This window comes from Cheilinus undulatus, linkage group 22, assembly GCF_018320785.1.
Source record: "Cheilinus undulatus linkage group 22, ASM1832078v1, whole genome shotgun sequence".
In the NCBI taxonomy this organism is placed as follows: domain Eukaryota; kingdom Metazoa; phylum Chordata; class Actinopteri; order Labriformes; family Labridae; genus Cheilinus; species Cheilinus undulatus.
This window is the reverse complement of record NC_054886.1, coordinates 689,521-705,602: the sequence shown is the minus strand read 5'-3', so window position 1 is coordinate 705,602 and position 16,082 is coordinate 689,521. Positions and strand designations below refer to the sequence as shown.

General features: G+C 40.3%; 1 protein-coding gene across 4 annotated transcripts in view; it reads left to right on the top strand.

The window, feature by feature from the left end:
* tmem102 (transmembrane protein 102) overlaps nucleotides 1-2,642 on the top strand; it is a 52,732-nt gene extending 50,090 nt beyond the window's left edge. For all 4 annotated transcript variants that reach the window (XM_041778734.1, XM_041778737.1, XM_041778735.1 and 1 more), the window contains one exon: nucleotides 175-2,642. In XM_041778734.1, coding sequence (XP_041634668.1) covers nucleotides 175-774 — 600 coding nt within the window. In that variant the 3' untranslated portion in view covers nucleotides 775-2,642. The remainder of the gene's footprint in view (nucleotides 1-174) is intronic.
* The last annotated feature ends 13,440 nt before the right edge of the window (nucleotides 2,643-16,082 follow it).

Sequence of the window (16,082 nt, the reverse complement as noted above, 5' to 3'; positions counted from 1 at the left end):
GTGAGAAAATCAAAAATACAATCAGTGTTACGCCACATTTGGTGTCGGCTTGTATCGTGTTTACAAAATCAATACTTTTCATCTGTTTTTCTTTCTTTGCTGTTTTTCATTTGTCTCTTGAATATCTGCTTGTATATTAAATCCTCATTGGTCCTTCTTTTCTCTTAATACCAGGTTCAGTTAAAGAAGTGCATCCCCTACCCCATGGCTCAGGCTTTCCAAGCAGCCAAAGCTGTTTTATCCCGTATCCTGGCCAGACCACGCACAGGCCTCAGCCTCTATCACCTTCGCACCCTTCTGTTCTGGGCCTGCGACAGACTCCCTGCCGCCTATCTGTCCTGCCCAGACCCTGACACCCCTGGCCGCCTTCTTTTGGGTCTCCTGGATGATCTGGCTCACTGCATTCTGGGTAAAAACTGCCCAAACTACTTCCTGCCCCAGTGCAACATGTTGGAGCACCTGACAGACAGCCAGGCGTTGCTAGTCGCAAGGAAACTCGCCCACGTGCGCTCAGATCCTAGCGAGCACCTGCGGGCGGCTCTGGACCAGGCGCAGCAGGCCGGCCAGCTGAAGAAGGAACTAACGGCTAGCACCAACGGCCACGGATCCCCTGGGCACCACCCTGCTAACGGCATCATCTCTCCTTCAGAGGACAAGCTGGCGCAGCGGCTGCAGCAGCTGGTCACCGAGAACCCTGGGAAATCCATATCTGTCTTCCTCAACCCAGATGATGTCACCAGGCCGCACTTCCGCATCGACGATAAGTTTTACTGATGAAGACATGCTGCTGATAAGATGTGTGGAAATCTGTGTTTAGCTTACAAACACGCTCTGAGATGCTTTAAGACATCACGACAGAGACAGACATGAGGCTGAGGATTCTCTCCTAGACTGCACACTCCTTAAGGCTGAACAGTGCTACGAAGCCGTGCTGCTTGACCAACTTTCTAAACCAAAAACTCTCATGTTCTACTACTGACAAAAGAAGTCCTATTTGAGGGACATAGCACAAAAGACAGTGATGTCACCCAGCTGTTGCCGTGGAGATGGCCCTCTCCTAACGAGCTGGCCTTAACGAGACTTATCAGCTGGTGCTACAAAGACGAGGGCTGGCTTTAGTCATGTGGAATAAGTCCAGTGGAGATCAAAACAAAAACGTGTGCGTGTGTATATGCTAGCTGAAGGGTTTCCACAATACTTACACTCCTAAAGAGGCAGGGAGGAACGCTCCGTGATTGCTGCGTTTCTCCCCATTTTATTTCAGATCAGAGTGGGCGATGGTGAATTAGAAAGGAAAAACAAGGTGTGGCTGATGTAACTGAATGTAACGTTGTGAGGAGAACTGCCGAGTCTTTGAACAAAAAGAGTCTCTTTTCTCTGTCAACTGCATCTTAGCCCCTTTTTTCTCACCCCACGCCTTGATTTATGGCATGATTTCATTTTTTAAAAACGTCTTTCTCAGGTATTCACATTTCTTATCTTTTTTTAATTAATGTAATTCCTTTTTAAGGTCTTTAATTACATTTCAATGCCGCTTACATTTCATTGGGTAATGGGATGTACCAAAGAGAGAACGGAACAAGCCCTATATATTCCTTAACATCAAATGTATCTGCAGATTAACGGTCAGAATGTTAATTAACCTTCTCTCCTTCACAAGACCTGGTCACATCCTCATTTAAAGCAGCAGTTTTTACAATTAATCCCCATGGAATCATCATAATAAGTGGATTTGCTCATATGGTACTGAAGCTTGAAGGGAAGTAGAACCATCGAGTCAAAAATGAAGAAAGCCATCAGCTTAGAGGCTGACTGTGTAGTTTTGTTTCACCTCCTCTGAGTTTAAAGCGCTTTAACAAACCATGGATTGCAGAAAGTTATGAAACATGAGTTAACAGTACAATTAAATCTCTTAAAAATAGATCCTGACCTTATTAACTTACCCCCTTAGCGACTGAGCTAATGAGTTTGCTAATGCTTACGGACAATTAGCAAAAAGTTAGCAAGCTGTTTTCCCCTCTCTTTATCAGAACTTTTTTAAAGAACAAAATGCTGCAGGTGGGGTAAAAGGCCTATGGTGCAAACACTTTTTCTGCCTTCTAGAGTTGAGAGTAACTTGTACCTGGTCAGACTCTGCAGAATCAAACCTACCTACCTATTTTATCAACGCTAGTTCATGCTGTGATGTTGACAAGTTGTCTGGAGAGAAATCTAGCACCATCCAGAGACAGTTTGTTGCTTTTACCACATAAAGAGATAGCCTGTTAGCTTGTGTACCTTCTTCAGTTGTCTTCAAACTGTTTTTGGAAGTACAGCGAAATCCTGTTTACGAGACACTTTTGATATAATCTAAGAACTTAGCTGCTTCCTGTATGCCAGTGCAACCAGTATAAAAATGCACATGCACCATCATTACGGTCCAGCTGAGACCATCATAGACTGCATGCAATTATGCACCACAGAAATACATGCGTTTAAACCAAGACCAGACTGGCACTGCCACTTTTAAACAGCTTTTCTCCCTAATTAGGTCATATCCCCCCGTTAAAGAAAATAATGGTGTAATGATGCAGTGTTAATTTCATCGACTAAAACTATGACTAAAAACGTTTGTCAGCAGCCTTTTTTTCCACAATAAAAACTAGACTAAGACTAACAAAAATAGATCTGTGATGACTAAAACTAGCAAAAACTAAGTTTAGTTTTCATCAAGATGACTAAAACTAGACTAAAATGTAATTTAGTTTTCGTCGGACATTCGAAATCCGTGATATTTGTCCACTGTGGGTAAATGTGTCAAAAAACAAAGCAGCTGTATCTATTCTGCCTCTCAGCTGTAGAAAGCAGGGACCGCAGGTTTGGCAGGGTGCAGAGAACACACTACCATGATTTGGTACCAGATTTAGGCAAGAGAATAAATGCTTGGACTAAAAGTAAAGACTTAAATGTGAGGACTTTTGATGGACTAAAACTAGACCAAAACTAAAATGGATAGAAATGACTAAAATGTGACTAAAACTAAAATACATTTCATTTAAAGTCTAAAACTAAGACTGAAATTAAAAATAGCTGCCAAAATTAATGCTGGTGTAGTGTTAAGTAAACAAAACTTGTGCAGCGCTGAAATTGAAAGGACTTCTTATTCAAAGACAAGTGACCCGAGGAGGGTCTGCAGGTCTGTACTTCACAACTATCACTGTCAGGTGAGAGCTCAACTACCGTTATCCAGCAGGGTTATAAACTCCACATGGTGAAAATGGATGGTACTAAAATAACTGCAAAGAACTTGTGAACTTTGCAAAAGACAATAGAAATCAGGAGCAGAAGTCAGTTTAAAACAATCTGCATCGCTCTTTTCGTTGCCACTTGTACTCTTGATTTTTGGGTATATACCGCCAGAGTTGCACTGATTGAAGCACCTTTTAAAGGAAATGTATATTTAATTGTTTGTATGAATTTCAGTTGATATTTTGATTAAGAACTTTTTGCATGATTCAAACACTAATCTAAGTATGCTGCTTTTTTTTAACATGCAACACTATAGTAGCCTTTTTTTTTGCAGTTTTCTGATATTCAGATGAAATGATCAATCAACAGTGATGAACCATGCTAACTGCATCACCACTACATTTCTAGTTTGAGGTGTGACCAGGCCTTGCAAGCAGTTCAAAATGAGAGGGATTCTGAATAAATCAACCTAACCTGTTACAACTCTGGAAAAAAATTAAGAAACCTCTGCAAAAAATACTTCATTATCTGGTGACATTCTTCAAAGGTTTGTTTTTGAGTAAATATAACATTATCAGGCGGTGCAACCATATTTATGGTTTCATCGCTTGATACTCTTTGGGTGTTGAAGATAAAATACTGTTACAAAAAATCTAAGTCTCCAAAAAGTTGAAGACTTTTTAACACGCACATTTTTGCGGCCTTATACTGTACGTCATTGATCGAAATATTAACACAGTTTGGCTTTTTCTGATCAGGAGCTTAGAATAAGCTGAAATTTAATGGGTCCTGGAATAGAATGGCTTCTGTGAATATAGAGAGGCTGATTTAAGTCAATTTAGAGTGGTTTCTTAATTTTTACTGGAGTTGTATAATATAACACTATGGGGCTTTTTGTACTAAGATGTAAGAGTTTTACAACATCTGAGAACTCTTTGGAACTCATTCAAGCTTTATAATCTTGTTTTTATACCTGGGCAGACATTGTGGTGTGTGTGCAGTGTGACGGTAGGCCCTTTAGTGGGGATTTAGGAGAATTATGAGCTTCTTTATGGAGGATTGAGGAATCAAATTAGCTGAAGTTTATTGATCAAGCTAAAACAGAAAGGGTGCAAGAGAGGCGTTCAGACTGTTTAACCACCAGAGTTTGAATCACGTGAAGGCACTTCGCCGTCTTGTTTCACGTCATGTAAGCGTGTCAGTTCAGGAAAGTAGCCACTTCTCGTGTTTCACTTTGGATTCTTTTTTAGAGACCGGCTCTGACTTGACTGATTCTGATAATTGTCCCCCGTCTCCTCTGCTTGGCTGGGCGTTTTTAATGAGCTCTGTGCGCGCGTACGAGCGAGTGTTTTCACCCAGAGACAAAACCACACAGCAGGACGCAGACAGACACTCAGATGCCAGCCAGTGAATTATACCCTCAGTGGGTGTGTGTTAGTCGCTGGGTCCTATCGTTTCTCACCAGACAGGAGGCATCCCGAGGGAGGAGGGATGGATGGAAGGAGGCAGGCCCTGCTCTGCTCCTTTGAAGAGGGAAGATGGGCCTTGCGGGGCCTGGATGACTGCCTCTCTCTGGGACTGTTGCTGTTTCTCTGTTTCTTTTCTCCTTCTGTGACTTGCTTTCTTTCTTCCTCTCTCTCTCATGGCTCTCATTCCTTCTTCCCCCCTCCTCCTTTCTAGATTTGGCTCAACTTTCTGTCTTTTAGAACTCGAGGTCCGGAGCAACACAAAGCTCCTAAACTTGGTTCAAGTCCAACCTTATGTTTAAACGCTGACTTGATTAAGAGCTTTACAGCACAGCCAACAGACAGGCATGAGTATTTTCTTCCTCTTGCAGTCATTTCCAGGGTTTAACTTGTTTACTGTAAAGAATTCAACTCTATTATGGCTGAGGTTTACTAACTAAACTGCTGCTTCCAATGTTATTGAACAGGCAGGGTAAAAAACACAACAAGCACAAGATTGATTACTGCTATGTTTACAAGAAGAAGCTGGTGGTCAGGGGTAATGTTTGACGTTTCTAAGCTGCCTGTGGATTATTTCTTACTAAATCTGGAAATGTACTTGCTGTTAACCTTGTGTACACCTGCGCATCATGGCTGCCTCGCGTTCCCTGCATCTGATTGGCTCTGGCTGTGCACATCTTTAAAAAACTAGTGCAGATAGGAGCAGTGTAGAGCCACAGTTAAAACATTAGCAGAGGTCACTTTGGCTGGGAGTTTTGAAAACAAGATGATAGGCCAAGTCTACAACTTTCACATTTATATGACTAACACGTCGGTCAAAAAAGCTGGTGGAAGACGAGTCGACTGGAAATCTGTCAAACTACCGCCACTGTCAGCTGTGAGCATCAGCGGCTGCAATTATTATTTTGACACTTAAGTAAAAAAGTAAACAAAGACATTTATCAGGACTTCCTGGTTTCAACTGTTGCTGATTCTGCTAAAAGTCACCAGTTTACACGGCTGCATGTTAAACCACAACACCAAGACTGTTACTGCTGTGAAGAACAAAAATATATAAGAAGTAGACTGTGTATGGTATCTACAGTGTGCTCTGATTTACCAGTATAAGCTGATCTGATGCTACTATTGATTACTGATCATAAAGATCTATTTGTTCTGATCTGAGAACAGACATCATAGCTTAATCCCAAACTCCATCCACAGATTTAGTGATATGTTCCCAGTAAGGGTGTGTTATAGTGTGCTTCAATAAGGTTTTAAATGACCATTAAGAATTTGTTTAATTTTATTATTTTAGGTCTCTGAAGTTTTAACTTGTCGTCTTTTTATCCCATAATTTGTCTGATGTAAACAGCATGTGTTATGATTGAACTGGTGTTGGATTAATTACGATTTACAATTTCGATTTATTTCACACACAAGTAGAGATTATTTCATACACAAGCAATGATTAATCAATTTTACAACATTTGCAGCAATTGCATAGTTGTGTGAAAAGGGCTCACTCCAAGGAAGCTATTTAAAATTAAAAATCAGTGACCCTACAGTCTACTATTCCTCTCAAGTCCCAGTTCTAAGAATTTACCAGCGTCTTTGGAGACTTTAATGTTACTGTGAAGGAGTTTGCTGGGCCACAAAGTAAACGTACCGAGATAAATGTAAGGAGCTAAAGAGTGACTTGTTGGCTAAAATGAAGTCATTAAAAACAAACGATCAGAGCAGGCATGGGTGCTCTGTGTAAAGTGATATTAGCAACAGCCAGATTCTTGATTGCAGTGTTCCAGTCTGGTTGTTACCGTGACAACCAGTGGGTTAAAAATGTACATCTGTTATTTTGTCCCTTTTGTGATACTGTAGAAACATGCAAGACTCAAAATCCAAGATGTGAGAGTCTGTGGAGGTGACTTTAACACTAATTTAGACGAGCATACTTATGAATGTTATGGTTCATTTTTGCCAAGTTTGCTCAGCTAGAGGCAACAAGGTGAAAAATTACACACTGTACCTTTATTTTTTTCTAAGGCTGAGAATAGAGGCAGAATTCTAAGGGTAAAAATGTGAGAATTCTGACAAAGTTTTTTGATAATTTAATGACAAAAAAATTTAGAATTCTGACAAATAGAGATTTTTTTCCCTCAACAATTGTAGAAAAAGTCTGAATTCTGTTAAAAAAAAATGGAATTCTGAAAGAAAAAGTCAGAGAATTTTGACTTTCTCCCTCCTTTTATTTCGGACTTTTTTATTCTGACTTCTGAGCCTCGGTAGAGGTCTGATGCTTTCTGAAATTTCTGACATTTTCTCAGAATTCTTTTTCCCCTCCTTAGATTTCAGACTTTATTCCTCAAAATTCAGACTTTATTCCTTCCTTAGAGTTAAAACTTTTTCTTCGAAATTCAGACTTTTTTCCTTCTAAGATTTCAGTCTTTTTCCTCAAGATTCAAACATTTTTCCCTCCTTAGATTTCAATCATTTTCTTCAAAATTCTGACTTTATACCCTCCTTTGATTTCTCTTTTCTCAGAATTCAGGCTTTTTTCCCTCACTAGATTTTTGTATTTTTTTTTTTTTTTCAGATTTCTGACTTTTTCTCAGAGTTCTGCCTTTTTTTCTCAGGATAGAGAAAATTTGTCTCAGTTTTAGTGGTTTCAGCCCTCTTCTGTGCATATTTAAGTTTTTAAAATAAACAACTTTTATGGAAATAAGCCTGGAAGTGATGGAAAAAATCACAATGAAAGTTACAAGTTAAGTACGTTTGTGGTAATTTTTTGGTTGGTACAAGAGTAATTTGACTAATTTGAAGAATAATTACAGTGATTTTATGATGGTGAGTTTCAATTACTTTTTTTAAAAACCTAAAGCCCATATGGAGTCACACACTGAACACATGATGCCATGAAAGTCCACAAGGGTTGAGTCCTTAGGTTTAGGATTGAACCGTTGTAACCTTTCTGAGATCTCCCCGTCTAAAGTTGACATCCTTCCTGTCAGGTCGTCTACAGACTGAGCAGTGGAGGAACGTGTCGTGCAGTCGGTACAGTTCCAGTAACACTGATGATGCAGCCTGAGGTGTTCACAAAGTCAAACAGCAGGTACTTCTCCAGCCCTCAAAGCTCAAACATGTTGGAGCCTTGTGTTGTAGTCTCTGCTCTCAGCTCCATGTGCTTACTACTGAATGAATGTTTACAGTCGGACTACTGATTGTGTGTTTGTGTGACCGTGTGAATCTGCAGAAAAACCAAAGTGTGCTGTTGAGGTGGTACAGAATGTGTAATCGGCTGCCGGGTTTGTGTTTCTCAGCACTTTTCAAAGATGGGTTCTAATGTATGTTAGCCAAAATGCCATGCGGTGGTAAAGAAAGGTGCAGCATTTATTTATTAAAGGTACTTTGTCGTTGCTCACTGTAACGATGAGTTGGAAGTGTAAGATGTGTTCCTTCGTTGGCTCAGAGATGACGAGACACTGGAAACTACCCTGAGTGTGCACATGAAATCTTTGTGTACATGTGTTGTGCAATGGTGTCAGCTTCTACTTATGCAATCTTCTGGAAGCCCTGTCATTTACAACACCTGCTCTGTTTGTACTGTGCACTGACTTTCTTTGTGAGAAGACAGAGGCTCTACTAGCTGTCCAGGGTTTGCATGAAACCTAGACGACACTCCGAGCATCGATCTCCTGCTCGGTTTATAGTCACTGTTTGTTTTTGTGTGTGTGCTGAAACTCCTGATGATTCTGTCGAGGATAAAGAACTGACCAAAACAATGAATGTATCACCCGTATCTCTGATCTGAGACGCTTCAAATGTAATTTCTCACTCTTATCTGAACTGATGTACGCTGCTCTGCTGCGATAAAAATCTGGACTGAATCACTTCAAGGTTTGAGGAATTGGATTTCATATCTCTTGTATGACTTGATTTTTCTTAAAGTGCGAATTATTTTCTCTGTATCATGATATCACTACTGATTTGCTGTATTTATTTCTTATTTTCTGGGGGTTTATATTGATCAGTCTTCAAGCTTTAGCATGAAATAAATCACTGCATTTGAAATCAAACTCAGTGCACACTCATTCGTTATGCATGCAACATGTTTATTATGGAAAGATAAATTCTCTGCTGCACATTGTCTCTGCAGTGGCTCATTCTTTTATGCTGCAATGCATGTTCAGTCCAACAGAGGGCGCTCTAAGACAGTGTTTGCACCAGACAGAGTCTTTTCTGCTCCGTCACACTGGGTTAGGAGAGGGAGAGGAGGCTCCAGGCAGACACACAAGCCTGCTGTGAGTCTGTTGGCTTGGGGATTCAGTGCAGGACTCTGATTATTATTGGTCAGGCTTTGACACATGGCTGCAGGAGGAGACTCTAGGACAGACATGCTGCTTATTTCAGGCTAACAGGAGTTATTTAATGTGACAATTTCTCAGTAAATTATTGTTTCTTATAAAGTTAAGAACTAGAATGTCATCACATTTAAGCAGCAGGTTTTCTTTCTCGTCATCTTAAAAGGACCTTCTCCTTAGCAGAATGTTTCCATTTAATGAACGAAAACTCATCATTTTAACTTAGAACATTTAATTTATTAACAACACATTGACAAGCATTTTTTTGTACAAACCCTGATTCCAGAAAAGCTGGGACATTGTTGTTAAATGTAAACAAAACCAGGACACAACGATTCTCGAATCCGTTTCGAAATATCTTCAATTGAATAGAGCACACAGACTGATAGACCTTTGTGCTTTTGGAAATTTTCTCATTCTGAATTAAATGCCTGCAGCATGTCCCAAAAAAATTGGGACAGGAGCATGTTTTCAACTGTTTTATCACCTATTCCTCTATAACAGGGGTGTCAAACTCAAGGCCTGGGGGCTAAAGCCGTCCCATGGTGCAGTTATACCCGGCCCACCAGATCATATGATATTTTTATTATACCTGGCCCACCAGTATGAGGTCTGCAGATTTCCTCCAGTATAAAAACTTAACCTTGGTGATTTATAATATCCTTGTTGAGTCATAAAATTAGAAAAAGTAATCAGTAAAAATAATTTAATAAAAAGTCAGGAACATTGGAAAGAAATGTGTTTTTTCAATTTGCATTTCACAGTAATGACTAAAAGTTATGGTTTTGAAGGTTTTTTTTTCATATTTTAACCTTTAAAGCTCATAACCTAACCTTTATCTTATGTTTTTACCTTTCAGATTCATAATTTTTAATTATAAATCCCAAATTGACCTTTTAAAATCATGATTTTGACTTTTATCTTATGTTTTGACCCTTTTTGGCTCCTAACTTTGACTTTTATCTCAGCTTTTTTACCTTTAAAACTCTTGATTTTTAATTTTAATTTTATCTTGTTATTTTGACTTTTATCTCACATTTTGACCTTTTTCAACTCCTAGCTTTAACTTTTTTCCATTTTTTACCTAAAAAATACATTATTTTTATCAGATTTTGACATTTTAAACACGATTTCGATGTTTACCTTATATTTTTTTACCATTAGAAATCATGATTTTGAATTTTATCTCAGTTTTTGACTGTTAAAACTAATGGTTTCAGTATTCTATCTCATTTTTTGCCTTTTAAAAACATTTTTATTTTAAAATTCATGTTTTTACCTTTAAAACTTACATTTGACTTTTTATCTCAGATTTTGAGTTTTTAACTTATTATGTTCACCTTTTAATCACAAAATAATTTATCATCATTTCCAAGTTTTTTCCCCATAATTCATTTTTTGGTGAAAATAAGGTTGGCATTTTATAGTTCAATATCGACCCTGTTAGGACCTCAGGTTAGACCCAGGTTCAGAATCTGGCCCCTGCTGTGATTGAGTCTGACACCCCTGCTCTATAAACACTCTGTGCCTGAGACCGAAGACGCAGTCAACATTTTGAAAGTGAAATTCTTTTCCATTCTTGCTTTTTATACCCAAACAGGCCCACAGAATTGGCTGTGCCCCTGACAGACCCAGAGAATGGGCCCTCCCCAGCTGTGGTTTATTGATATCAATGCTTGCGCGTTGGATCAGTAGCATTGATGCTAGCACCCTGGCTAACACTTAACTTCATTTTGGAGATGAAATGTATTAAATTATTTATTCATGCAACTTTTAAACCCATCTAAATGACTGTTTCTGCACATTTTGTCTCATTTGTTTCCACATAAACACATTTTGGCCACTTTTAACCTGCTTTTCACCATTTTTACCACCTGTGTCTGCCACCTTTAGCCAATGTACTTGCCATTTCTTGTCAAATTTTGCCACTTCAGACTCTTCTCAGTTTACATTTTTATACTGGAGGAAATCTTCAGACCTTACATTTTAGGGCCAGTTATAATAAGAATAGGATATGAGCTTGCGGGCCGGATGAAACTGTAACACGGGTCGGACTTGGCCCCCAAGCCTTGAGTTTGACACCCCTGCCTTCGAGCCATGAGCCAGGATTCCTGAACATGCTTAAAATCCCAAAGGAGACAGGTTCCTACGTTCCCATGTATCATGGCAGAATAAATGTTTTTATGAAATTATAAAAATCTGCATATGATGATGAATAAAGATCCTTGTAAGGTTTTGGGACACTTGTCTTGAACAGCTGTGAATATGCAGGGTACATGATGTTCTGTTTGGTTGTGTCCCTGACATTTAGAAATATCCGCTCATTGCCTGTCATTAGTTATGTGATGATGGCACAGATGTTTTTGGTGCAAACACACATCATATCATTTCTACTAATCCCCTCACCACATGCACACACACAGACTCAATCTGTTGATGTCTATTAAGCGGATTATGAAAGCGAGGAATTTGCTGGATTGTGTGAATTACAGATGTGTGACCTTAGGGATGAATGAAAAAGAGATTAAATATGTATCATTTTCCTGAAATCCGGCCACAGATTGGCTTATTTTAATACATATAATATCCGGTACTGGGTTTTATTTACAAACATGTCTATGTCGGACAGTCCAGCACTGGTTTGTGTCTGAAGCACTTTAAAAATATGACCTACATTTCCCCTGAACCAGGAGAAGAAAATCATGTATTTTCATATTTATAAAAGGGAAACAGGCTCTTATGAAAATGATAAAAATCAGCTGACATATATGAAAATTCCTACTCTCACAATCGTGTGGTTCCATGCTTGCATGCTCAGTGATGGGACAGTTTTTCGCCCCTTCCTTCTTTTTTTTTTCTTGCATATTTGTCACCCTTAAATGTTTCAGATCACCAAAGAAATTTCAGCATTAAACACGTATAACCCAAGTAAACACAAACAAAATTACAATTTCATTTATTATGGAAAAAAAAAACATCCAAACCTATCTGGCCCTATGTGAAAAAGTAATTGCCCCCTTTATTAAATCATGACTTAACTGTGACTGACCACAATTTTTGGAAGGCTAAGTTCAATTTCACTAGCCACTCCCAGACCTGATTACTGCCGGACTTGTTGAAACCAGAAATCCTTTAAATAGAACCAGTCTGACAAAGTGAAGTAGACTACAAGATCTCAAAAAGCAACCCTTCATGGTGCCATCTAAAGAAATTCAAGAACAGATGAGAAACAAAATCATTAACATCAATTAGTCTAGAAAGGGTTGCAAAGCCATTCCTAAAGCTTTGGGACTCAAACGAGAGCCATTATCCACAAATGAGGAAAACTTGGAGCAGTGGCCGGGATTGGCCGGCCTACCAACATTACTCTAAGACCACATCCATGACTCATCCAGGAGGTCAAAAAAGAAGACAGTTTGACTCCACTGCTGACCAAAAGAAGAGGCTCGTCTCATATTTGCCAAAAAACCTCGGTGATCCCAAAGACTTTCAAGGGAAAAACATCCATCCAAACTTCCTGGCCCTATGTGAAGAAGTAATCGCCACCCTTGGCGGCAACAACTGAAAGCAAGGGGATAACTAGCTACGAGTCTCTCACATCACTATGGAGGAATTTTGACCCACTGTGCTTTGCAGAATTGTTGAGGCCATGCCACAACATCTCGGATTTCAGTCCAGACTTTGGTTGGACAACTCCAAAATCTTCATCTTGTTTTTTAAGCCATTCAGAGGTGGACTTGCTGGTGTGTTTGGGATCCTTTTCCTGCCTGCTTGAGCTTGAGGTCATAAACTGATGGCCGGACGTTCTTCAGGATTTCCCAGTAGAGGGCAGAATCCAACCCCAGACCTAGACCCTCACCCTAACACCATCATGTTTGACTGTTGTCATGATGTTCTTTTATGCACACCTTCCAAAAGTTCTTTTGTCTTGCCAGTCCACAGAATATTTTCCCAAAAATCTCAGGGATCATCAAGACGTTTTAGGCAAATGTGAGATGAGCCTTTGTGTTCTTTTTGGATCAGCAGTGGTTTTGGCCCTGGAACTCTCCCATGGATGTCATTTTTGCCCAGTGTCTTTCTTACTGTTGAATCATGAAGTCTGACCTGAACTGAGTCCAGTGAGTCCTGCAGGTCTTGAGATGTTGTTCTGGGTTCTTTTGGGACCCCCTGGATGAGTCGTCCATGTGCTCTTGGAGTCATTTTGGTAGGTTCAACACTGTTCCAAGTTTTCCCCGTTTGTGGATAATGGTTCTCATTGGAGTCCCAAAGCCTTAGCAATGGCTTTGCAACCCTTTCTAGACCGATAGATGTCAGGGACTTTGTTTCTGGATGGAGCCATGATGTGTCACTTTGTTAGACCGCTTCTAAGGGATTTTCTTGACTCGGGTAAACAAGAGGGAGCAAGGACTTTCTCACATAGGTAGGTTTAGAGTGCTTATTTTCCTTAATAAATGAAATCATCATGTAAAAACTGCATTTTGTATTTGCTTGGGTTATCTTTGAGTAAAATGAAAATTTGATTGATGATCTGAAATATGCAGAGACAGAGAGAGAGAGAGAGAGAGAAATCAAGTAGGGGTTTTATACTTTCTTGCAGCACTGTACCAGCACCACTACCTCCTTGTTATAATTGTGATCTGTTCTGGCTGGTAAATAGGCCAATGTAACCTCAGCCCTGAGGCATCATGGTCATTTTGTGTGCATGTTTGTGGGTAGAAAGTCATGTGAAGCAGGTCAGGCTGTAACTTTAGAGCGCTGAGTTGTCTGTCAGTGGGACTCTGGGGCTGAACGAGGACACATGTTCTCCTAAAAACACTCAAGAGTAACATTAGTCAGTTACATGTTGATGTCATCCTGTAATCTTAGCATCCTTTTGCATGATTGAAGAGGTTAGAATTTGTTTGGTCCTTAACCTTGATCTCTGTGTTCTCCTAACCTGCCACACATCCAAAGGAGTTCACATGCATTCTCTGTGTACCTAGTGGTGTAATCCCTGTATGTTTCCAGCGACTGGTCAGTGCAGCACTTCCTGTCTCTGAATCCAATTCATACTTCATCTCTGCCCCACTTTCCGTCTACCCAGGACATCCCTTAACTCACACTCTATTGTTTCATTTTCACACCATTATACTTAGTGTGTGTTGTTCCTGTGCAGCATGCATTAATCTCCATTACTGAACCACGTGTTTTAAGAGTTTGGAGGGGGAGAGGAAGGGAGGACAACCAGGAGAGAGAACTGCATCCCTCCTCTACATGGTTTTCATGCAGATCACACACTGCGGGTGTCTCCCCACCTTTTACCCTTGAGCAGGATCAGCTGGTGCTTTCTAAAACACGTCCTTAAAATGGCTCCATAGAGGGTGATGTATATCTCACACCACTGAGCTAATAGTTCTCAGTTCTGGTGGACTGAAGGATAATAAACACTATCAGATCCTGTGAAAGGTGATGTAGCTGCTCTACAGCTGCTCCAAAACCTATTTATGTAAGGTTATGCCCTGAAACATTCCTCTTTAGCAGGTAAAATGCATGTTCTATATGGTTTAAGTCCGGAGATTGACTTGGCCCTGTCTAAAACCTTCTACTTCTTGCCCCTGATGAACTCCTTTCTTGTTTTGGCAGTGTGTTTGGGTCATGATTTTGCTCCATGACGAAGGGTCTCTCAGTCAGTTTGGCCATGTAAACCCAAGCCATGACATCATCTCCACTGTGTTTCAAAGATGAGCTTGAATGTTTGGAATCATGAGCAGATCCTTTCTTTCTCCAGACTTAAACCTTTCGCTAACTGTGGTAACAGTCCATCTTTGTCTTATCAGTCTATTAAACGTTGTCCCAGGATTTTTGAGAATCATCTGTGTACTTTGGTAAATTCCATCCTGGCCTTCTTGTTCCTCTTGCTAATGATGGTTAGCATCTTCTGGTGTAGCCTCTGTACTTTTGTTTATAAAGTCCTCTGAGAAAAGTAGATGGTGATACCTTCACTCCTGTCCTCTGGAGGTTGTTGCTGATGTCACCAACAGTAGATGGTGATACCTTCACTCTTGTCCTCTGGAGGTTGTTGCTGATGTCACCAACAGTAGATGGTGATACCTTCACTCCTGTCCTCTGGAGGTCGTTGCTGATGTCACTAACAGTAGATGGTGATACCTTCACTCTTGTCTTCTGGAGGTCGTTGCTGATGTCACTAACAGTAGATGGTGATACCTTCACTCCTGTCCTCTGGAGGTTGTTGCTGATATCATTAACAGTAGATGGTGATACCTTCACTCTTGTCCTCTGGAGGTCGTTGCTGATGTCACTAACAGTAGATGGTGATACCTTCACTCTTGTCCTCTGGAGGTCGTTGCTGATGTCACTAACAGTAGATGGTGATACCTTCACTCTTGTCCTCTGGAGGTTGTTGCTGATGTCACTAACAGTAGATGGTGATACCTTCACTCTTGTCCTCTGGAGGTCGTTGCTGATGTCACTAACAGTAGATGGTGATACCTTCACTCTTGTCCTCTGGAGGTCGTTGCTGATGTCACTAACAGTAGATGGTGATACCTTCACTCCTGTCCTCTGGAGGTCGTTGCTGATGTCACTAACAGTAGATGGTGATACCTTCACTCTTGTCCTCTGGAGGTCGTTGCTGATATCACTAACAGTAGATGGTGATACCTTCACTCTTGTCCTCTGGATGTCGTTGCTGATATCACTAACAGTAGATGGTGATACCTTCACTCCTGTCCTCTGGAGGTCGTTGCTGATGTCACCAACAGTAGATGGTGATACCTTCACTCCTGTCCTCTGGAGGTCGTTGCTGATGTCACCAACAGTAGATGGTGATACCTTCACTCTTGTCCTCTGGAGGTTGTTGCTGATTTACTAACAGTAGATGGTGATACCTTCACTCCTGTCCTCTGGAGGTCGTTGCTGATGTCACCAACAGTAGATGGTGATACCTTCACTCTTGTCCTCTGGAGGTTGTTGCTGATTTACTAACCTTAGATGGTGATACCTTCACTCTTGTCCTCTGGAGGTAGTTGCTGATGTCACTAATACCCCTTTC